Consider the following 24,288-nt stretch of genomic DNA (forward strand, 5'->3'; position numbering starts at 1 on the left):
GTTTATTGCTTCTTTTCCTCTGGCTGCTGTTTTACCTGAAATATTTTGTTAGTTCTAGATGAAAGTGGTAGGGAAAAAAATCACAGCTGAAATGCACTGTAGTGGACTGTTTAGCAATTTTTTCAATTGTGTCAATTGAAAAAATTTTTCAATCCCTATAAATGCTTGTTATCATGTCTTTACTAGCCAATACACTTTTAAATTTCAATTTTACTCTAAAAATTAGGATGTCTATTTGAGTCAGCTTACATAGAGAGCCTGGAGATGCGTAAGAAGAGTGGTGTGGAGAGGTTTTACTGGATGGCCTCTTACATGGCTCTTTTTGGTGAAGATTTCTCCATAGTTATGGCTTGCTGATTTCTTTTCAGGGGTTGGAGAACCTACCACATATTGAAGGGTGGGCTGTTTATTTTCCCTGTGTTGTTTTTATGTACTGAAATATTGTAGTGAAAATAGCTGGGTGGGGTGTAATGAATGTTTTCAAAGACCTTCCTTTGAAAGAGGCTTTTTTTCAGTCTTTGGTGGTCACCACCCATTTTCCTGTGCTGTGCAGGCCTCTCTCATTGTTCCTACCCACAAAGGCTCCTTGTGTGAACCTGTCAGCAAATGCCCCAGCACAGCGAGCTAAAATGTCATGAGATAGTGGTCCAAGCCTGCTGAAGCCCCAGGGTTTGCACCCACAAATGTTGGTGGGTATTGCCCAAGGGACAAGACAGAGTTAGATCATAAAACTTGGGATTTGTCAACAATGCTCTGTGTGACTCTCTGAAATGTTTACAGTTGAGAGGGTTTGGGGCTGAAGCGTAACTTCATACCATTGATAGCAAAGTCATGCCATGGCAATGTTTGTCCCTTAGGCTTGAAATCAAGCTTAATTGAAAAATTGTCCCTGTTTACCTGCAGTTGTGCCATCTTGTTAAATCATGCCAGTGGTGGTTTGGTATGGGCTGGGGATGTGGTCAGTGCCCCATTGAAAAATGAGGCTGGTTTTGAATTTAAGTGGGGCCCACCTCCCTCACCCCCCACCCCCAGCCTGCAAATTGCACTTCATTCACCTTTAGCTTTAACCCGCTGGTGAAGAGATAAAGCACATCCTTTCATATGTGTTTTTTAGAGTGGGTAAATAGTTGGGTTATCTGAAAACAGATCTTAGCAATACCTGCTGAGCCTTTGAGCAACAATGTGTATGGACCTCTAGATTAGCTGTCAAAATTGACTGATTACTACAAGTAATGCCCCAAGATAAGGATCTGTAATCTCTCAAACACAAATAATTGATAGCCATCTGGGGTTGTGCATTGTCATAACCTACCTTATCCCCACTGCTGCATGCGATTCCAGGAGAGAAAAGCAGAGTGATACATTTATCACCCACCAAAAAAATTTGGCTGATTTAAAAGGAGGTTCAGTTTTGGTCAATGTTGAAACAGACATTTCTGTTGTGTTGTTTAGAGTGGTTGGTGCTGGGCCTTCTTTAGTCTGCAGGTTATCTCTGAAGCTTGCCTTGTCTTGGCTGGTGTCAGGGTTGATTGCCACAGGGAAGGAATCTTGATGGAGCAGAGCAGTGCAAAACCAGTCTGGGGAGAGAAGACCTGAGCTGAGACGAATGGCTGGCCCACTGAGATTTGACTTTCCTCCTTGTTTCTCTCCAAATGTCTCTAATATTTTTGAGAAGATGGCGGATGTGTTTTGCTGGTCTGTTTTAAATGTGGGCTGCAGCAGCTTTACAAAGGTGACCCAGAGCTGTTTCTATGAGCAGCACTGGTGCTTTCTGAGCATGCAGGGACTTGGAGCAGGATACTGCACTTCCTGAAAGCTAAGCCAGAGTGAAGTCATCTAGCCCGAATATGGGCAAAAAGGCAATGCCACTATCTGCTCTAATAGCTGATCAGCAGCCTGGCATTCTCTCTGCATGCTGCGGGCCTCAGGTGGTTACATGGAGCTGTGCCTTGCCCTGACCACAAAGCATTTGGCACATCCTCTGAGGTACCAGGCCTGTGCTGCAGGACAGGCTGGCACTCTCAGCATCGTAAAATAATCCAGGAAGAGATTAATGGCTGCCGAAATCCTAATACTTATCTTTCTGGTCAAGGTACTCATAAAACCAGAGAAAAAAAGGAAGAACATAAATCCTTAGACATTGTTTTGCTTACTATGATTAAATTTATCAGACTCTGTTGACATATTTGAACCTAAATGCTTTTAAAAATGTCAGTGCTCCTGCAGGCTCAGTGAGGTTGCAGCAACAAGGTTTGCAACATTGAACTTCCAAAGTGCTACACAGTTGCTGTGATTACTTAAGTATTTACAGTGATACCTTAAACTGCACTTGCAAAGTGTTTTTCTTTTAGTGGCTGCATTTAATGCAGTTAGTGGTATAAAAAAGATGTCAGTGCTATAAACATTTTAAAACTGTATAGGTATAATGCTTTTTCTCTTAGCACCACATTTTTTTTCTTTTTTTTTTTTCACAAATCAGTGCCAAGAATGTTAATGAAAATAAATAAAACACAAACCCAATACATTTTAATTATTATTACTAAAGGTACAATCAGAACTTCAGACACTAGAGAAGTTATAATCTTATGTGTGCTTTTGAGGTACAAATAAATTTATCCCCTGTAAAGAAAACCTATTCCTGGCTGTGTTACTGTCAGCTGTGAGGGTCTTGGAGTGATATGGACTTAGTGAATCATAAATATGTTCAAAGGCACCAAAACTTTGGTATTCATTTAGGCCTCATCTCTTGATACTGTAATTGTAGTAGGCAAATTCTCTATTATAGTGCCAAACATCCTAATGAGAATGGAAATGAGTTCCTCACTCTTAATGCAGACTCTTCCCTCCTCTGTGCCTGAGACACTCAGATTTCTCATTTTCCTATCATCTCACCTTTGGTTTTAAACTCTGGTGAAGGAATTACGTCTATTGCTATGGCCGTGGGCGCCAAGCTTTGCTGAACTAGCAGGGATTTGTTATTTAATGAGTATGTACAGAAACACAAGAAATTCCTCACACAAGCCAAGGAACTCATGGTGAGTTACTGTAAGTTAGGGCAGTTTTAAAGGAAGGGTGGAAGATACTTCATTTCTTTTTTTTTGTAATAGCCCTTTCTGTTAGTAGCCTTTCTTGTTACCTTTGAACTTTCACTTCCTTTATTAAAAAATTCCCCTTTTGGCATCCTTTGAGTTTATTTTGTCTGTGTACTTGGTACTGTATCCCAGTGGGCAGCAATGCTGCTTTAGCACTTGCCCTCCATGAGCACTCCACGTATTTCCAACTGGTTTTGGGTTTTTTTCATCTACCTGAAAATAGCTCTGTGTCCTTTCCTTTCCTTTTGCTCTTCTGGTGTGCTGAACCTGGGCATCTGGTATCTTGTCAGGCCTTGGAAGTAGTGATTTTTACTGGAAAGAGGTATAAGGAGGGATCTGCATGGCACTGTGTATGGGTTTCCTTCACAGTTTTCATAGTTCAGCCTGAGTTCGTGGGGAGTGAGTAAATTGCTGCTTCTAGCACTTTTTATTTACTGAGGGTCATTTTTATTACTTTAACTGAGGGAGCTTTCAAAAGCACAGCATGCCCTCCAGAATAAACTGCTTGTCAGGTAGAATGGTTACAAATACTTTTTAAAGGAATTTTAAGGCTAAGTAAGCATGACTGCTGGCTGCTTGGTGTCTGCAAGCACATTTCTGGGGCAGTCAAGTGGCCTGGTTCTGAGATAGCTATGGAGTGCCTCACAGTCAGCTAAACTCCTTTTTTATTATTCTGGTTCAAATCAGTTAGGGATTTGCCAATCAAAAGTAATGCAAAATATTAACTCAGTAAAAAATGTATTTGCTAGTTTGAAATAAATATTTTTTGTTATCTAAGGTAGTACTGCCTGTTAAAATACTTTTATTGAGTTTTTACAGGTTTTAGTTTGAATTTTTTATGCTAAGCATCTGATTTTTCATTTATCTGTACTGTAAAGTATTTTCTTATCTTTGCATGTGCAGAATGTATTTTTCTTGTTCTGCAAGTTAGCATTTGATGCTTTAACTCTAAACCATTCAAAATGAGCATTTGCTAGAGAAATTACATGTGACAATTAACTGTGGATTCTTGACCTTTAAAGTGCTGAAGCTAGAAACATTTAATAACCAGCCATTGGATATAAAGTAATATGCTTGTTGTTTTACTAGTTTGCATACATGGCAGTTTGAAGCAAAGTCCAAGGGTCACCAAAATCATGAAGTAAACTCAAGCGGGTCTGTCTGAACTGCACAATTCAAAGTGCTGTCCGGATGTGTCACACAGAACGTAGGTACGAGTGAAGGCTACTGGCTTACTTGAGAGATATTTTTCTGCAAGGTGTGCATTTCAGTTTGTCTGAAAGCTTCTGTCATCTGGAGCCTGCACAGTGGGAGTGTAATTCAGTGCAGTTGCTGCACTGCTGAATCTTCAACAAGTGTGTGTGTGTACAACCTGAGTATCGACCCACATGGACTCGTGAAGAGCAGCGAAACCCCGAGCAGAAGATTGCTGTCCTGGCAAGTTTCCTTTGCCACCAAGGCCACCAATGTCCTTAAGAGAAGGGAGGACCCCTGATGCTGACTGCCTGGCACCCTCCTCAGCTGCGTGGGTACCGAGGGCTTTGGGGGGGTTGGAACAGCCTGTGGGAAGGACCAGGCAGATGGGTGGGTGGAGGTGGTGGGCAGGTGTTACTGGTGGAGATGAAGTACTGCTGGGATTTAAACTGCAGAGAGCAAATACACTCAGTGTATTTGCAGTGGAAACGCAGTGGAAACTCATTGTATACACAGTGGAAACAGGACTGAAACCTCAGCTCAGTCTCTGTCTCCTGGGCTGAGGAGGACTGTGTAGACACCTAACCAAACTTTGGATCAGTAAGTGACACTGTGTGCTGAAGCTCCCAGGCAGGGGATGATCTGTGTGCCCCATTGTTTGTGGGGCTGATCCTTCTTGTCTCTGGTCACAGGCACCTTCTGAGGATATGCTGCAGCAGGACAGTGGCAGCAGTGCAGCCTCTGGCTGAGGCAGGCTCCCTCAGCAGTTTTCCTGGCTGCTGGAGCCTGGAGCTGTCACAGCAGTGGGCACTGGGAAGGCAACTCCTAAGCTGACACAGTAGTTTTGCAAGATTGTTTAAAGCAGATGGGTTATGTGGGGCTTCAGGTTTTGCCAATAAGTTGCTGTCCCTGAAGTTTCCAGTCCTGCAGTAAGAGAGGCTTCAAAAAGTCAGATTATGATCTTCACCCCTGGTGTGCAAGACCTTTGTCTGCAGGCATTCCTGCTGATTTCAGTGAAGCTGTGTTGCAAGGGTCTGCAATGAGCAAAAGAGATAGGAATCTGGCTCCTGGGATCCATGAAGGCATTTCTATATCACCTGGGGTGTTTTCATTCAGTGGCTTCAAGAGGTCTGTTCCTGGGCATGGGTGTACCCTTGGGACTAGTTTGGTGTTTGGATTCTAGGAAGAAGCATGGAGAACTGCTTATGAAAATTTGGAAGCTTCACCTTGGGAGCGCAAACAGTTGCCAGTTGTTTGTCATCTTTTCTCACGTGCATTGGCCTATAAATTCTATTTTCAGAGTGCAAACTAAATCCACCAGGAAGGAGTGGGAAATCATGTAAACAGCTGTCCTGAAGATACAGTGCTGTACTTGTGTTCTGTGTCACAGAACTGCCTGTGCCTCTGGAACTCTTCCATTCCCAGTGGCTTGCACGCCCATAAGCAGTGCAGCACTGGCACATCATCCAGCAGCCCTGGGAGAGTCCTTGCTGGGAAGCAGCACCTCCCTGTTCCTTCTCAAGTCTCCTGACCACCATTTATGTAGCCAAGACCTGAATGGAGTCACCAGACCCATTCCTCAGCTTGGCTTCCCCATTTCCAAAAGAAATTTAAGCTTCTCCATTCCTTTCTTCATTTATTGGGACCAGTTATGCTTGTGATTGCAGTGAGAGTGCATGTGCAGCTCAGTGGAATCTTATCCTGCCTGATTCTGGGACTCCTGAAGGAGCAGGGGTCCAGGAACTCTCTGGAGGCTTACCTTGGAATACCCTGGGGCTTTGGACCAGTGTAGGGTGGCTTGATTACTGGTGGCTTTCTCTGCTCTTTCCTCTGCACCTTTGGAATTCTGTCGGAGCGAGCGAGGTTTCTGCTTGCGTTGCTTTCTCCAAGCGGTGACGTACGCGTGTGCTCTTTTTCTGCCACACAAGTGGGTGGTTTATGTGCTAGGAGGGAATGATTCATAAATTAGCTAGAGCCCAGGCCTTTTCTCTATTGCCTGGGTGATGTGTGAAGGGGATGGATTCAGCATCAGCCTTTCTTTCCTCCTGGCCTTCAGTCATGCAGGTCGCAGTCACTTTACCGCTCTCCAGCTATGGGTGGTCCAGCCTCAGCCAGGCTGAAATGCTAATCATGTGGGGGCTAACTGCAGAGAGAATTATTAATGGTCTGCAAACAAAAATAATGAAAATGCTGCTTTTTTCAGAATTCTGTGACTCAACTGCAGTTTTGGGAGTCTTTTGCAAGCAGGACAAGTAAAGGCAGAATGACCATCTTTGACATGGACATCCCTGGGAGGCACAGCAAGCAAGCTTAGATGGAGGTCTTGCGTGGGGAAGTGATATGAGGGTGTTTTGGGTCTTGGTGGGCCTATGCTACAACAGCAACACTACTTGAGGATGTCCTGTGTGAGGGGAGATGGGGAGGAAAATTGAGGTGCCACAAGGGGAAAATGCTTAATAGGCAAGTTATTTGTTTATTTAAAATTACAGTGGAAAATGCTTAATAGGCAAGTTATTTGTTTCTTTAAAATTGTAATGGATGAGCAGAAAAGTCTTTTGAAAGCAGCCAGGCAGGCTGATTCCTCCCGTTTTCTGATGTGAGAAAGCTCTTGTGTGGTGTGTATAGAATGGAGATGTCTCTCTGCAGAGGACCTTAGCAGGACAGTCTGAAGCAGTGTTGAGGGAAAGCATCTGTAACAGAGAGAGAGAAAATCTTTCTCTGCTTATAGTGTTAATTATTAGAAACTGTGAGCAATCCATGGTTATTGAAACCAGCTTGTCTCATTAGCCACACTTCAAAATTATATTTACAGAGGTTAGACAACTAAATATTTTTCTTTGTGGCTGCAGTGGTGTCATGAGAGACCCTCTCTTATACAACCTGTTTTTACTGTATAAATTGTGACCTGACTTTGGCCTTGTTTCCCAAAGTTTCATCATTCAATGAGGAGGGACTGGATCTTGTTTTGCCCAAGTTGGTTGTAATGTGAAAATTGTGGCCTCTAGATTTAGAACAGAGCTCAAACATTTATGGTTGAAGTTATATTTTTCCAGCAGCAATTGGAAATGCTCACAAATACTGCTACATAGTTTTTCTTCTGTTTTGTTTTGTTTTGCTTCTACTCTTTTATTTTCTTGGTATAATTAGAAACTGAGATTTGTTCCCAGTCTAGCATCTCTATGGGCACAGAGCAGGCACATTTTTCTTTAGAGAGCAAAATGTGTTTCTGAAAGTACCATTAGTTTATGTATTATACCTGACTCTCCTGTAGCCAGTGCCTGCCCCAGGAGAACGTGGGGCATTTTTTGTTGTATCTTCCCAGATACTTGTAAGAAGGGACTTTTTTTTTCCACATGCATGTAGCATGACTCTTACTTGGCAAGGAGAAAAGGATTATGTTAGTGTCACCCTATGAATTTTCTTTAGATTCAGACTTAGATGGGTTGGTGTTTGCTTCAGCAATACCCTTGAAGCAATTATTGAAGTTGGATCCTGCCATTATGTACTGAAATGTGTGTAGGTCTCCTCCAGCACACGCCTCCTGTAACAGAGACCATGTTACAGAATATTCACCTTGGGCAAAATAATTGTGAAAGAAATTTGCTGAGGGCTGATCACGGATCTTGAGAAGATACTGTAAGAATCTGAGCCCCTTGCCCTGTTAGCACAGCCCCTAGTGAACACCTGTCTGATCCCACATATGTGCCCAGCTTTGTGTGTTTGGCAGCACAAGGGCTTTGCTGATGTGTTGTGAGCTCCCTCCTGCTTTAAATGACGATGTTGAGTGCCCAGCCTCCTTGAGTCCAGCAAACACCTTATTGTGACTTTACTCTTGGCATTTAATGCACGTCCTGGCTGGTTTTCCTTCTTACTAATTTATGAAGCTTCCTGTGGTTTCAGTGCTAGAAGCTTTTGGAGACTTTCTAGGTCTTCAAGAAGCAGTAATCTTCTTTAGAATACTCTGCTATGGATTAATACTCCTTTTCTATTTTAGGCAGTTTAGCATGAGACCAATCGTGATTGAAACAGTTTCTAGAATTAAGTACTGAGATTAATACTTGTTTTCCTCATAATCTTCATGTAACAGAATATATTTATTTGAACTCCTGGTTTTGATAGGGTGGGGTTTTTTTGGTTGGTCTATTTTTAGTTTACAGGTTCATTATTTTATATTGATGTTGGAAAAAACAAGTTATAAGCTGCTTTGTTTTTGGGAGCCTCGCTAGTGGAGAGAGGTGCTGCTGGTGATTCTAGAAATGAATGTGCAGCCAAAACAGCAAAAAGCAGTGGAACTGTTCTGCTTATCACCCTGTTCTGTGCTCAGTCAAGTGGCACTGGTGAAGTGTTGCAAGAGTCAGCTTGAAAAGAAATGTATTTTGTGTTGGTATGACTGTGATCCTCAACTGCAAAAACCTCAAGTCATGTAGGAACCTGTAGTATCAGCAGAGCTATGTGGGGTTGAAATAGCTCATGGTTTTAAATGGATTCAGATGCTTCATGTTCTGAAATATAATGAAATTGTACTTCATTAAAGAACCTTACAGTCATTAGAGCTCGCTCTTAAAATGCCCTAACCCAGAACCATTATAAATTTATTCCTTGTGCTTCTCACATGTTCAATTTAGCTTTATGTCCCTTAATGGCTTAAATTTGCATACTTGCTTCATAAAATGTCTTCCCCTTTATTTCCTGCCCCTGTTTTTTACATGGAGCTCTAATGGTTATGGTATTTTACTCAAGTAGGAATCTATTTTCATAGACACTGGAGAAATGGTGATTTCATTAGAACAGCTTCTCCAAAGGAGGGCTATCTTGCAAGCAACCGTATTTTCCATTTTGTGCCCTTCATGGTCCAAGAAAGATGGCTTTCTGGACAAGTTTTGGATTAAGAGCTGAGACAATTCTATAGACTAACACAATTTGATACTCTACTACTACTTTTATTTTAATGTGGAGTGCAGCTATTGAAAAACTCCACAACATTGTTGTATCTATGTCACTGCCATATTCACTGTAATTATTCTAGCTTTAAAAATGGATTTCCACCCTGTCCCAAAGTAAGTAAATTTATATTGAACAAACAAAAAAATTATTTTTAATGTTTCCTGAATGCAAAAGTAGTACTTTACTATTTCCTGAATGCAAAAGTAGTACTTTACTATTTCATTTTGAATCTCTTGCCTAAAGCAGATCTCAATTCTGTTGTACTGTGTGGGGATTCAGGGCATTCAAAGGCTGACTCATGTACAGTCTGAGCCCTTTCCAGCTGTGGCAGTCCTCTCCTAATTCCCATTCAAAAGGGCACAAATAGGTATTAAATCTTGGCCAGTTGATTTCAAACACTTGACAGAATGGATTCATTGCTGAGAAGATACACTCTTGTAAATGCCTCACAAGTTGGGAATTGCATTTCAATAAATGCTCTTCCCTTTCTCTTCTTTCCCTATCAGGAGCAGTTCCGAACGGAGGAAGGAGAAGTCAAGAGATGCAGCAAGATGCAGAAGAAGCAAAGAGACCGAGGTTTTCTATGAGCTGGCACATGAGCTGCCCCTGCCCCACAACATCAGTTCCCACCTGGACAAGGCATCCATAATGCGCCTGGCAATCAGTTTCCTACGGACTCATAAGCTTTTGTCTTCAGGTAAGATCTGGCTAAAAGAACTTAGGTGTCCAGGCTGCATAATCTTGGTAAGATTGTGCATGCTCTTCTCTGACTACAGGGTTACCAAAATTACAGTTAGTGCAGGTTTTTTGCCTCTCTAAATAAAACCCCTGAGAACTCTTGAATGTGGTTTCTTAATCTCAGTTATGAGATTTTGAGCTTTTAAGAGTTTAATCAGAATTCAAACATATGCCTTAAGCTTCCATGCTGAAACAAATAATTTTCATTTTGGCATGACAAGCATGTTTGTGCCTGCACATTCAAAGAGCAGCTGGGATGCTCTGAAGGTCCAATACTGTGTTTGAAAGGAGTAATTGTGCTATCCACTGGCAAAGAGTAGTAGGTAGGTTGCTTAAAACAAGCTATACTAAGATAGCTAAAACAACTGCTAAATACTTGATGTGAGTGGATTCTGCACAATCAGTTTTGCTCATGTTGGACTAGTAGGAAACGTGAACAAGCAAAATTCTTATACCCTGTGAAAACTGATAAAATTAGGAACATTCTTATTTGCCCCCTATACTTGAATAAACACTTTGATAGAAATATGTGGCTTGAGTAGCTTGTAAGATCAATGAAAACAACTGATGTTTCCAGAACTTGTACACGGTGACCTATGAGTTTCAGAATACGTTAAGAAAACAATGCCTGCATTGTTTGTGAATGGTAACCCCAGAATTTTGTCTTTTCCTTCATTAATGGCAAGACTCCCAATAAGGTCACAATTGCACTTCCTCTACTCAGAAAAGTTGAGTCATACAACAGCAATTACTTTAATAAATGTTATTAGGAAGCATCTCACTTTGTGGTCGAATTTGCTGTTGGTTTATTGTTGGTTAGCCTGAAAGATATGGCAAATTCCATTCTGCTTCTTTGGGCTCTGTAATTTCTTTAGCACTTTTGGCTTTTGCTGAATCCTACTGTATAAATGTAGCTATTTTTATCTTAGCTTATAGAATGTGGTTTCATCATGTACTCCTGTGAAAAGTTTATATGTGCTGAACAGTGTTTGGAAATCATCTCTGATTTTGTCATGTAACTAATACTTGAAGAAGTTGCGTAAATAGGTAAATGTTCTTAAACAAAGCCAATTTGTTAGTAACTTTCTCATAAAAACACAGCCTCAGCTTTTCAAATATTTATATGGCAGGAACTGAAGACTGACACACCATAGGAAAAGTAAACTTCTGAGAGGGTGTAACCAATAATATTAAGTAATGTGCATTCCTGTAAAAATTGACATGAAATAGTCAGATGCAGTCATCATCGGAAGAATACATTTGCTAAACTGCTAAGATTAAAGTGAACTTTTCAAATGAATTTACATTTCTCAGTAAGAAAAAGAAAATCTACTCACAAATACATTTATTTTGATGATTCTATAGCATTAAGGCTTAGACTCATTTGATAGTGATGACAATTCAGTATATGTGTATAATATTCATACATACACACAAAGATATTATATTTCTGAGACATATTTCTGTGACAGTGTTTGAAAAATAATGTGATTCATGTAGAAAATTTACATTTTCTTGAAGTTCCACCAGTACCCAGCAGCAGAAAAGAATCTGAAAATAAAATGTTACAGTAGTCACAGGCTGTGCTTTAATATGTCATACTTTCTCTATATTTGTTTATTTCGCTATTTGCTTAGCTTTAAATCTGATGGAGTTCCTCAGTCCAAATATTAACTTGGAGTAAATCCTCTCATTAAAATTTGTGTTGTTAGTCAAATGCAGATTTGTCCATGGCTGCATCTTTAGGCACCAGAGGTGTAGATAAGGGTTTCAAAATCTTAGATGCTTCTATTCTGAGGAGTTGAACTTAAGGAACTTTAAAAGGATTTTCTGGAAATTTTGGGTATTCTTTTCTAATAATGAAAATACATTATAATTAAAGAACTCGAGTCAGAAAACCTTGTCTGCTGCTCATCTCCTATTCTGAGTATAGCTAACATATAAATTAAATTTCCTATCTTTGTAGACCTCTGAATAATGTCAGAAGGCCATCCAGTTTAATTCAGAGTGGTAGGTTTTTGATCTGGAGGCTCACAGATCAAGAGGTTTGCTGCCTATCCTGTTTTGACGAGTGTGAAGCAAGATGGAAAATGGGCTTGGGTGATGTTTGTGCTCATTCTGTTCTTGCTTCTGCTTTGGACCCTTTCTGAGCCCCAAGCAAAGCTGCAGCAAAAGTTTCAGGTGTGTGTTTAACAGCCTGGAATTTGACCATAAACATACTGTTGCATTTGAGAAGTCTGATTTGACTACAGGGAGCATGAGGAACACTGCGTCATCTCTTGATGGATGAACTGGGAAATGGGGAGGTGGAAGTGCATGGAAGCAAATGTCCACCCCAGCCTGCAAGCCCCTCTTTGCTTTGTGTTGTCTTTATTGAAATGGCTTGGATTATTTGGGCTGGACACCTACTGTAAACTGGAGTTAAATGAGTGTATTTGTTCTGTCAGTCATTTGGACATTGAAACAACATTTGCTGCAGCTTGAAAAAAATCTTCAAAATGGGATAGAGATAAAACTACTGCTTGATTACCGTTTTTCTTGTTTCTAATTTAGTCCATCAAAACCTACTAGCACACCCTATTTCATTTTGTGTTACTGTTGTGGGCACGATTCTCAAACACATCTCTCTGTTTAAAGGCAATTTTGCCTGAAGCAGAGAGAACAAGGCCTTTCCCAGGATTGTACCCTCATCCTTCTGCAAGCTGATGCTCCAGGTGGGATTTTGGAGATGGCCATAGGCAACTTGCCAGTCTCACTCTGCTGGCATTGAGTGTCTCATGCCCTTTCCTATTATTCCCTGAGTCGGAATAGGGCTTTTCACTTGTGTAACTCAGGCTGGTTTATTAGCTGTGTCTGCATAATGATCATTTATCTGTTGGGAAGCCAAGACCTAGGGAAATCTATGCCCACATTCTTTCAGCAGGTGAATGGCAGAGTCCCTGAATCTGAGCCCTCATTGAGAGCTCTCCCGCTACGTGCCTCGAAAAATCCCGACTCCTGGATTGCAGAGTGCACGTCTCCTGCAGGCCTTGTAGGGCCCTTGTATCCTATCATAATAGGAAATAGCTGGTTGTATATCTCAGAGTTCAAAAGGGTAAAAATACCAGGTTTGGCTTTATAAAAGTTGCTGCTTTACTTAGTAACACATTTCCCTTTGATTTTCACAGTAGGCAATTCTGTGTGGGAATGTTGGAGAGGAAGCCTTTAACATTTAGAAATGCAGGCTGTTCGTCTGACGGCCTGATTGAGATTAGTATCACAGGAAGCAAACTGAAACAATGGCTTTATAATACTGTTTCCATGTTGTGCACAGAACAGTACATGGTATAATTGGAATGCTTAGTAGAAATATTTAATTATTATCATCTTAAATATTTTTCAAGATGTCTCCTAATTCTGCTGGCATAATACATTTTTACCATCAGCACATTTAAATGTTTGGGATAAATTTACAACTGATCTTTGTTCATTTCAAGTAAAGGTTTTGATCCCATAAAGTTGCTGCTGAAAATAGGCATTCTGATGCTTATCAGTAGTGGAGCTTTTGGATTTGGGATCTTATGTTCTTCAGTGTGGTCAGAAAAACTGTTAGCAGTACTTTTCCCATATTATTTTCTAGTATAGCTAGAAAAGTAGGCTAATGCTTTTTGGGCAGCTAACAGATGGCAAGAGAGAAAAAATGGCTTTTGCTAAAGAATGGCTGCCTTAGTTAACAGCTAACACTGTGATAGTTGCTAAGGCTGCCTCAGATATTCTCTTTTTGTCTGAATATGAGGAGGAGAGTCCATTTTAGGAAGACTGTATGCACACTGCCAATAATTTTAAGTGTTTACTTGAACCATGCCAATGCTAAAGGTGTTACAGGAACCAAAACTCTTTAGTACAGTGAGTTTCTCTGTGCCAGGACGACAGACTTTTTAATCAGGCTAATCAGGCAAACGCAATTTTATTGGCTTGCCTTAATCCCATCCCAATTGTGTGGTCACCCGGGTGTCTTTTCTGTGCAGAAATCCAGCAAAGGAAACTGGCTGGGAGTTGTTCTTGTCCAGGCAGACAGCAGCAGAAATGGGGAGGGAACAGGGATACAGACAGGAAGTTGTTTGGGAGAAGGGAGGCCACAAGGAAGCCAGTGTGAAGGTTTCAAGGGAGGGAGACAACAGAGCCGGAAAGCCAGCAGGGAGCAGAAGGGGAAAAAATAGCTTTTCTCTAGGCTTTTAAGAGAGAGGACAGACTGTAGGGAGAACTGATGTGGGCATTGTTTTTGAATGTCTGGACAAGCTGCATCTAATGTCAGACCATTGTGGCATAAAACAGTGCTTTAAAAATAGCATGTCTACTGGATGGCTTTTATTACATTGGGAAAATAGTTTTATGCCAACCATGCTGCTAGGGATGAGAGTGAGTCGGGTGCTGAGTGCTTCAGCTTCTTGAAGTGATGTCCCTTTTCAGGGAAGGTGCACCCAAAGGTCCCATGGGACTCAAAGCCTGGTCTGATGGGGTGCTGAATTCCCAACATTCAACACTGATGGCTGCAGGACTCCAAGCAAGTTCCTGGGAGCAGCATCTGAATGATCTGGCTAGATACAAACTCTGCAATCAAAACAACACTAACATAAGTGTTTTCTTTATCCAAGATTGCTTGTGCACTTGGAGATAAGAGCCCTTCAGGAAGCTTCAAGTTTAAGAGTAGCTTTTTCTTGATGTATCTAAATTGAAAGCTTTTATTGAACACATTGAAAATATCCCCTTGAACAGGATGTACTGCCCTGTCAAGACAGAAAAAAAAAGGGGGGGGAAAATCTCTTTCTTTGATGGAAAACAAGAAACCAGGAAGAGACAAGTCAGTCTCAAAGCTGCTCCCTCTGATGCAGGATGAAGCTGCTGTTAGATCTTCCCTAAATTTTGCCTGCTGGTGTCAGGCAGGTTTTGCAACCCTCCTGTGGAGTGGAAGCTGCAGCCTGGTATCAGTTATGCACCATGTGTGAGCCACTTACTGGTACTTACAGGAACCAGGATGAGACAAAGCCAGGAAAATTCTGTGCAGGTGATGATGTGACCTCCAGTAGAAACATATTTTATCATTGTCTACCTCTGAACTGACCAGAAAGACCCCTTTGAGTCAGATCAAAGGTGTTGAGAGGAATTATAGGCTGTTTGCTAGGAGGTTGTTTATACCTGCACAGTTATTTTTTTTAAGGAGAAGCCTGATTTTTGAGCCTTCAGGCCTGTTCCAAGAGGTTGGACTGAAGGAAATGAGCAAGCATCTACGGAAAAAGTGTTCTTAAACTTGGGAACAGTGCACATCCTGACAGTGAGAATTAATCAAAGCTTGTTTACAAAAGTTATTTTTAGCATAAAAGGTTATCATAAACACTGCAATAAGCATTTGCCATTACAGTTCAAAGTTTCTTGTCAATGAATAAATTCTATTTGGCAGTTAGAAAATTTGTCAAAATAAATACTTACCAAAAATTTAATATAGACTGAGACATGGACTGAAAAATACTGTATCAAAATTCAAGAAGTACTGCCTTGGGGCAAAGTGAGCAGTGGATGACCCATCAAATGTTGGGACATGGGACACCATTGCTCTGTTCCTGGTTCCCCTGTAGCTCTGACAGTCATCCCAGGAAGGCCACAGCAACAGTTTACGAGGCTTTTTGACATGTTTCAACATCTCCCAGTCTTCCCTAGACAGGGATTCTCCTCCTGTATAGGCTTTCCAGAGTTACATGAACACAACCTTGGCTGGGCTCCATCAAGTAGCTATAATATGAACAGCACTATTACAGCACTTCATTCTGCTGAATGTGCTGTTAATTTAAACTAGAATATTTGCAGCCCAGTCTCCCTGCTATGTCATGGTGTCTGAACTGAGGTACTCCCCATAGTTGAGGGGAGGTAGAAAATGTTGTAGGGAAAAAAACAGAAACACATCCTTATTTCAAAATTTAGCTTGCAGCTATTTTGAAATGCAATGCTAACAAAAAAAAAACCACCCCACAATCAAACAAAAAAACCCCCCCACCCCCTAAAAATCATTATAAACTGAGTCTCACTGTTACCTTCCTTCCCAAAGACCTGCAAAAACCTGGCAAGTCTATATGAGGTGCTGCTCTCTGGATAAAGTGACCTCAGACCTACTGGAAACCCAAGGCTGAAGTTCTGCTCTCATTTTCTGCTCTCACCTCCTCATGCTAACTTCCCACTTCCCTTTGGTCCCAGCTTTCTCAAATATTTTCCATCTGAAGCTGAATTTTCTTACACTAATGCTCCAGTTCAGCACCAAGGTAAATTAATGAAGACAATTTAAAGCAAAGTGAAAAACAGTAGGGATTTCAGGGAAGAGCTTGCAGTAGCCATGCCATTATTTGTTTTGCATCTGCAAAACAGATTCTTTCTGAAGCAAACCAGATTTTTGCTAGTGGCAATGACAACTGCTTCTGATGTATCACTCTCCTAAAGTGTGTGTATCCTCTGTATATTAGTAGTTAGTGTTTTCCGCAGCAAAAGGGAATGTGCTCTAATGCTAACGCTGCAGCCATAGGAGGGACTCCTATTTATTATTTATATTACTATAATTATACCAAGTTACCTGATACAGGGCATACCAGGGGACCACAGTGCAGCCCAGCATATTTCTTTGCTGCAGACTTGGGATCCTCAGGTAGCTGATCTGCTTCAGCGGGTGAGAACAGATGACACCTTCTGGGGCAGTGTTTGCAAAGGACCTGGAAACAGTCGGAGACATGAGCACCTTTGGGGTGTTCCCCAGTGCTGGAGCTGCACTGGGTAGGCTGCTGTGAGCACAGGCAAGGGATAGGTGGGCAACAGCAGCAGAGTGGCTCTGGAGGTACTTGGTCCCCACCTTTCTGTGCCTGATAGCACTTGCAGATTCCTCACCTTTGAAACGTGAGCACACCCTATTAAGTACTACAAGAAACACATATCTGCCAGCTCCCCTTTCCTGCTGCAGCCAGACTGCTGAGGAGAACGGAGAGGGTGCAGTAGGGTTTATTGAGTTACCAGGGAGGCTGGAGCGTGTCTGCAAAACACCTTGGCCGTGCTTTTGGGTTAGGTTAGATGGGGTGCACAGCAGCACAAACAATCTTCTCTCCCTCCTCTCTGTCCACATCACAGATGCCTCCAGCTGGACAAAGATAATTTTAATAAAAACAGTGTACTCTGATCCCACAAACCCCCGTGACTACATGCTTTAAAGCTGACTATATCTTTAAGTGCTGTGCTCAGCTTGGACCTTAAGGGTTTGAACCTGCAGCCCTGATGTGAGTGATCCATGTCCTCTGTGTGTGTTTGTATAAGTAATATAATTTATATACAGGGAAAAGCAAACTTAATCATCTGATAATACAAGTAAAGTGTTTGTCTTTCACTGTTGGAGGCATTTAAGAATACAAATGCTTTGAATAGCCTTCCTGCCTTTGAATGGTCATGTTTTGTTAATGCAAACTTAATGAGCTGGGAAAAAAAAATGGAAAGGAGGGTCTGGGGTTAGAGCTGAAAAGTCATTTTTTCTCTGAACCCACACTTGGCTGATTGTCTTGGGCTATAGCCATGATCCCTGCTGAATAAACCATTTGTTTGCTTCCGGAAAAGTAAAAAAAGACCCTTGACATTCTTTACGCAGCAGAAACAAGCTTGGGAGCAGATGGTCACTTACCTCTTTTTTTTTTTTCTTTTTCCTTTCCTAAATGTCATTTTGGTCAAAGTGCGTACTATTCAAATATATTATTGTATATTTTCTGTATTTTAAATGCTAGTCCTGATGCAATTTCCTGAAGTCATTTGCTTTGTACTGAGGAGGAACTGGCCCCTGCATGTGTAGCCTGAATTGCAGTGCAAGGACGTGAAATGAAAATCCCCAGCCTGTGCTGGCCATCCCCAGAGAGCATCCTCTCTTCCCTGCTGCCAGTCTTGTTGAGAGGCAAAGGGTGATAAACCAAGTGCTCTCCATAACTCTGGGCTGAGTCCCTTTCTTCCCTTGTGTGCACACTGTGTGATGGGCTGCTGCCAGGTGTGGAAACCCAGGGCACCAGGAGTATTTCTCTGTCTGCTCTGAGGTGCCCTGACCCCCAGGGGAGCACTGACTTTGACCCTCATTCATGGAGAAAGTTTCCTAAACTCCAGAATAGACTAGAATCCACAGAAACGTGAAATAGATTATAGAGAGTAGTGTAGATGTATCAATTAGGTGGGAAATTTAGGTTTTGGGATTTTTAGTACGTTGTGGGTGGAAGGAAGATGGAGGGCACAGGGTGTCTATCCTGGGTTTCTTCCTCGTGCTTCTTCTTCCTTCTTCATGGGTTTGGGTGTAATTTTGTAATTGGGTGGAAAATTCCACATTGCAGGCTCTTTGGGATCAGTTATTGGGTTAAAAGGGAAATAATCTAGATGTCAGTTCTTAATTGGATAGTTTAGTCTTAAAAGACCTTGTAACAAGAGGCTGTTAGCCATTTTGTGCCTTCTAATCAAAAGCTGCTGAACTCACAATAGTGAGACTGTTTCACTGATAAGAAATAATTAACACTTGAGTCCAAACATGAGCTACTGTCTCAAGTGCATTCAGACCCAGAGAAACTAACAACTGGTACTGCCACAGCCAGGGAGGGATATTGAGGAACAGGAGGATGCAGCAGCAGCAGCAGCAGCAGCCAGCATCGTTTTTGTCACCACTTACCTGTTCCAAACAGTGTTTGCTGGGCTCTGCATTGCAACTGCTCATCCCTCTTGGTTCGCTTGCAGTCCATCCTCAGGCACTACCAGCTGCAGTCCCAGGAGCTGTACAGATCAAACTTATCCTTTAATCATCACTCATTAGTGCTTCAAAGTAAAAACTGCATTAGTTTGGCTCAGCCTCTTCCCTATTCAAAAAAGCAACAAACCCAAACCATGTAATGTTTTACAAAGCAATGCCCTAGTCCTGCTTCTAGACTTCTTGCAAAATGAGTATTTCAACAAGAAACATGAAGGAATATGATCAATGTGCTGTTTCATGGACGAAAAGAACAAAAATTAATGACTTTTCTCAAGTGCTAACAGTATATGTACTACAGAACAAACTGTAAGCTGAAGCTGCAACATTAAATCATCAAAGGAGAGCAACTACTCCAAGGAATTTGTGTCCCACTGTTCTTGCAAGTAAGGCTGATGCAATTATGGTTGGAGCCTCTGGATGGCAAAATTGGTGGTGGGCCCAGCCCGGAGCACTCTTGTGCCACGAAGAAGGAGCACAGAGAGCAGAATCGCTTCAGCTCTTCCCTCATCATCCTCACTGCCATGGACTCTAGGGCACCTTTGATCTAGAGGGAACTTATCCATGGCCCTATATCTTGGAGATGCTTATTCTGCTTATTCCTTATTCTAAGACAATAAGGTGGGGTTTTTTTCTTCTTTTCCTTGCTTTTTCCCTTCAAAATCAGAGCCTTACCATGACATTTGCAATGACTGATCACAAATGTGCAGGCTAACTGACAAAATTGTAAAGATAAGCTTACCACAGCATGTCTGAGGTATACAGACCAGATACAATATCTGTAAGTGGCTTTGTAAAGCATAATTCCAGAAGTTTCACATGAAACATATCAGGAAATTAATGGGCCAGTTCCTACACAGAAATTTTTCAATACTAGCTGTCTGCATGTCATTCCCTGACAGCTTCTTATTCATGGAGCTCAGACATGCTTAAAAGAATAGAAGGGAAAATGGCATTTGTGACTGGCATCAGGGGGAGCAGTTTTGCCATGTGCTGCCTCCCACAGCACTGGATGGGCCGTGCGGAGCGCACACGTCAAGGGCATCACGGTGCCATCGATTGTCACTACGCTGCAGCCAGAAGGTACCAGGAACGCGAATGACCAAAAGAAAATAGCTGTAATAAATATTCTAGCACAGCTTCAGATTTCAGCTGAGCCGTGGCATGTCTTTCCCAGAATTTAGTAAGGTGCCCTGGGTTCATGAATCTGCACAGGCAAGCATCTAGGACGCAGGCAGAGTCTGAGGCTCTCCGTGCAGGACAGGGGAAGTGTGGGTGGGTGATGAAACTTGTCAGAGTTTGGTGGAGTAAGGCATAGGAAGTCCTGAGGTCTGCAGATGAAAAAGCAGGTATCAGTGAGATGGATCTGTGGTTTTCCAAGGAATACTGAGATTTATGGGATGACAAAGAGATTCACCCAGAATGACTTCAAGGGACCAGTTTTCTACTTTTTCTATCCGAAGCAGTGTTAACAGATGTATCTGTACTGAGTGAAGAGGCCTATTTAGGCATTTTTTGTAGGAGCTGTATTTCAACGTTTTAGAAAGCCTGACCTAATGGAAGAGTCCTGTTGGTGTTTGTTAGGGATGCACAGATTTATGTACCTTCTGTAAAACTTGCCCTCTACCTTGTGTCTGTTAGGAGGTACAAATGTTGCAAGTTGCCAAGAGAACACACACAAAGAAGATGCACTTCAGTCGTCTGCATCTGCAGGTGTTAGTGACTGAAAACATGTCTTGCAGAAACATGCTAAAGGTGAAGAGAGGGTCTTGCATTTGCCAAAACATTTTAAAAAGTATCTCCTGCCTTTCTAATGATAAGGGCATCCTTTTAATATGCCGTTCTGAAAGCCCCACCAGAAGAGATTTGTTGAAAGGAAATTTTAACAGCAGAAAAATATTTTGTTGCCTTGTAACCTGATGTACTTGCATTGAAAAAGGCTGGCTGGGGTGCTGAAGTCTTTTAATGCTTTTTTTTTTTTTTTTTTTTTCTCAGTATGTGCTGACAATGAGAATGAACTAGAAGCAGACCAGCAGATGGACAACTTGTACCTGAAAGCTTTGGAGGGATTTATTGCCGTGGTGACACAGGATGGAGATATGATCTTTTTGTCTGAGAATGTCAACAAATATATGGGTCTTACCCAGGTAACTTGTTCCCTTATGTTTTCCTCTCTTTGTAATACAGTTCATAGAAAGAACTCATGTCTAAATGCAGAAAACTCAGCTGTGTGTCACTGCAAGAAAGACTGGAAATGAAATGTCTTATTTCTCAGGCAGGTACCCTGCACAGCAGACTACATGGGTCACAGGTTCCCTCTCCCTTCCTTTCTTCACAAAGTTGTAGTGTCTTTGGTGACTGCAGAGTTGCCTTCCTACATCTTACTAGGGAGATGAGAAGGCATTTATTCTACTTGTGCCTTAGACAATGGGACAAAGGGGATAGAGCTGCTCTTTTGGGTCCCCCCTTTTCTGCTTTGTGGATTGGGAGTTTTGTCCTGTGCCGAAAATAATAAGAGGTGTTGACTCTTAACTGCACTGTGCAAATTCATAGGTAAGAGAATCATTCTGGGGAGAAAATTAGGAGTTATGCAGAGGATAAACAAAGGGAAGGTCATGGGATTTGTGTCTCTGCGCATCCTGTCGATGCACTTAGTTCTAGTGACCAGTTTCATTTCAATTGTATTTAAAAACAGATAGATACTTTCAGTTGCTTTGATTTGCTATTTAGCTCTTACTTTCACACAGGTGGAACTCACTGGACACAGCATTTTTGACTTCACTCATCCATGTGACCATGAGGAAATTCGAGAGAATCTGAGTCTGAAAAATGGTAATAATGAAAATACAAAAATCCATGTTTGTTTTTGAAATAACCAAATGAAGTAAATGGCTAGCAAAAGAGATCTGTTCATCATGGTAACAGGAATTTTCATTCCTACAGTAATCATTAACTGCTATTCAGTGCTTTACAGATTCATTTTGTTTTGCCAAATACTGCTTAAATATGATAGTACCAAGAAACTGTTTGTTTAGTACTTTCCTTTCATCAAGTTTAGACAGGTATCATGTTTTCAGTTGTAACACTGTGGAAAGATTCATGTGCAGCAAGCTAAAACATAGGTTTAAAATGTACAAAGTCCTATTTAAGTTCCACTTAAAGTTTTAGGTCTGAGCTCTACAAACTGCTCTGCAATGGTCCAAGCATCTTTGATGGTCTCTGCAGGTAAATGATCTGAGAATTGGGCTGTTGTTTCTGTTGAATCCTTCATGGGTTATAAGTAGAAGAAATCAAGAAGGAAAATGAGAAAATTAATTTGCCTTTTCCTTATACAGGTCCAGGCTTTGGAAAGAAAACCAAAGAGATGTCAACTGAGCGTGACTTCTTCATGAGGATGAAATGCACTGTTACCAACAGAGGCAGAACTGTTAACCTCAAGTCTGCCACATGGAAGGTACAATATTTGAGCCAAATTAAGTGGGTTTGGTTAGACATTTTGATGTGGAGAGAAAGTACATCCTAAGTTTGTTTCTTGTTATTTCAGGTTTTGCACTGCACTGGACAAGTTAAAGTGTATAACACTTGCCCTCCTCACACTCTGTGTGGGTATAAGGAGCCTCTTCTCACCTGCCTTATAATAATGTGTGAGCCTATTCAGCACCCTTCAAACATCGATATCCCCCTGGACAGCAAGACCTTCCTGAGTCGCCACAGCATGGACATGAAATTCACCTACTGTGATGACAGGTATGCTCCACTGGCTTTTCCTTTCCAGAGGTGTTTTTATCTTCTTGAACAAAACAAGCAGTTCTTCCAAATGTCTTGTGTGGACCTGGTAAGCAAGGACCAGAAGAAAATTCAGCCTGTTACCAAAATGGCTATTTAGCGGCTCACTTAATCCACCTCAAAAATTTCAGTTTGGATGAAACTGTATTCCTGCTGTATTTCCTCATCCTGCCAAGTGAGGAATTCAGTTTTGCTGGCAGAAGATGAGGCAACTTAGAGCCACAAATGTCAGCTTCTTGGGGTTTAACAAACTGAAGGGTATGCAGGATTCCTGTTCCCGTGTTTTAGAGCGCATGTCCCAGGGCACGCCGTACGGACCTTAGTCAAGGACTGTTTTACAGTTGGTTTGGCCCAGGATGCTGTTCTCAGTTAGCTGGCAACTGCTTTATGCTCTACATTAACCAAGAATTGCTAAGGCATCCAGAGTACCTGCTGCCCTGAAATGGAGTTGCAGCCTCTTGCTCAATGAAAAGCAAACAGCCTTTATTGGTTATCTCCCTGCGCCTTTTAGTGACGAAATGAAGGGGAGGGGAGGACCTTGGATCAGGCAAGGGGTTTGTCCTCTGCTCTCCACACTTCACTCTTAAGGGGAAAAAAATGGAGATCCTTCTAGTTTCCACCTGCCTGACTTGTCCTGAGAACTCCATGGCATTTCATGCCATCTCCTTGTCTGTGTACTGTGATAACCATCTTCCATGCATGCAAGAGAGCCAGAGATCCCTTCCCATGAAAGTGTCTTCCTGTCCCCCATTTGCCCAGAAGGTCCTGTCTTTACTGCTGTGGATTTGGGTTTTGTATGGGTTTTTTTTAAGTTTAGGAGGTAATCTCTGAATTTAGGATAAACTTTTCTGCCTAATGAAATTGCTTTTCTGAAATTCAAAGATGCTAGGAACCTCTGAGGCCTGGACAGTTATCAGTGAGATTATAAACATGCTTGCAACTCATGCAGAAACTCACAGGACCAACATCTTTGTTGATTTCTTCAAACTTCGAAGGTTTTTTTAAACTTTGCTAAGTAAGATTATTTTTTTAAACAATGTGATGAAGCAGCCACATAAACTTGCAGTGTTAGCAGCTGGGGATGAAAGCAAGATTACAAGAGTGAAACTTGTGACTGACCTTCTGAACTCTCAGAGAACTGTGCAGAAGTAACTAGAAACGGTCTCTGATGTAATCACAATGAGACTTTTTCCTTTGTTAATATTTTCAGCATCAAAACATTGAGATATCAATAGGATTTTGCTGCTGAAGGGAGGGACTCAATATGATAGTGACTCATTAAAAGCAATGTGCTCAGAATTACTGGCCATTCAGTGGCAGGCTGCAGGAGTGTAGCAGAGGATTTTACTTTATTGCAGCATTCACATGTCTCTGCAAGACTTAATGCATAAGCCATTATAAAAGAGAATTAGAGGGACTGATGCTATCCCATTAAAGATACACATGCTTATTTTAAAAATAATGATATATTAAGCCTTGTCTTAAATAGTGTGCATTTCATTTACAGGGAAGATGTTTCACATGGCAGTGAAATACAGCAGCTTCCTCTGGAGGATTGAACTTGTAGGGATTATAAAGATTTTTTTCTCCAAAACCAGACTATAAAGTAGCACATCTTTTACTATGTAGTTTTGGTTGGATGTTTCATTTTGGTAAAGCTGCAAAAAGATAGCCAGGGCAGAGAAGGAGACTTCCCAAACCTTTCAGGTTCTTTGCAGCAGATCCCCCTGGCCCCTGCCTTCCCTCCCAGAGGGATGCTGA

General features: G+C 41.6%; 1 protein-coding gene and 1 long non-coding RNA gene across 4 annotated transcripts in view; one reads left to right on the forward strand and one right to left on the reverse strand.

Annotated features, from left to right (window-relative positions):
* Positions 1-24,288, forward strand: part of EPAS1 (endothelial PAS domain protein 1) — a 77,552-nt gene that overhangs the window by 32,226 nt on the left and 21,038 nt on the right. For 2 of the 3 annotated variants that reach the window (XM_071427713.1, XM_071427723.1), the window contains exons 2-7: positions 9,737-9,927; positions 20,737-20,888; positions 21,489-21,573; positions 21,904-21,966; positions 22,077-22,195; positions 22,286-22,488. In XM_071427713.1, coding sequence (XP_071283814.1) covers positions 9,737-9,927; positions 20,737-20,888; positions 21,489-21,573; positions 21,904-21,966; positions 22,077-22,195; positions 22,286-22,488 — 813 coding nt within the window. The remainder of the gene's footprint in view (positions 1-9,736; positions 9,928-20,736; positions 20,889-21,488; positions 21,574-21,903; positions 21,967-22,076; positions 22,196-22,285; positions 22,489-24,288) is intronic. The other variant, XM_071427733.1, reaches the window with a different exon arrangement.
* On the reverse strand, positions 1,127-18,734 carry LOC139590292 (uncharacterized). Its single transcript, XR_011679295.1, has 3 exons — positions 18,667-18,734; positions 6,046-6,229; positions 1,127-1,577 (listed from the first exon to the last, which is right to left on the reverse strand). It is a non-coding gene; the product is annotated as an uncharacterized lncRNA (long non-coding RNA).

Source organism: Agelaius tricolor, unplaced genomic scaffold (genome assembly GCF_023055355.1).
Source record: "Agelaius tricolor isolate 1412-34295 unplaced genomic scaffold, bAgeTri1.0.p SCAF_1, whole genome shotgun sequence".
In the NCBI taxonomy this organism is placed as follows: Eukaryota; Metazoa; Chordata; class Aves; order Passeriformes; family Icteridae; genus Agelaius; species Agelaius tricolor.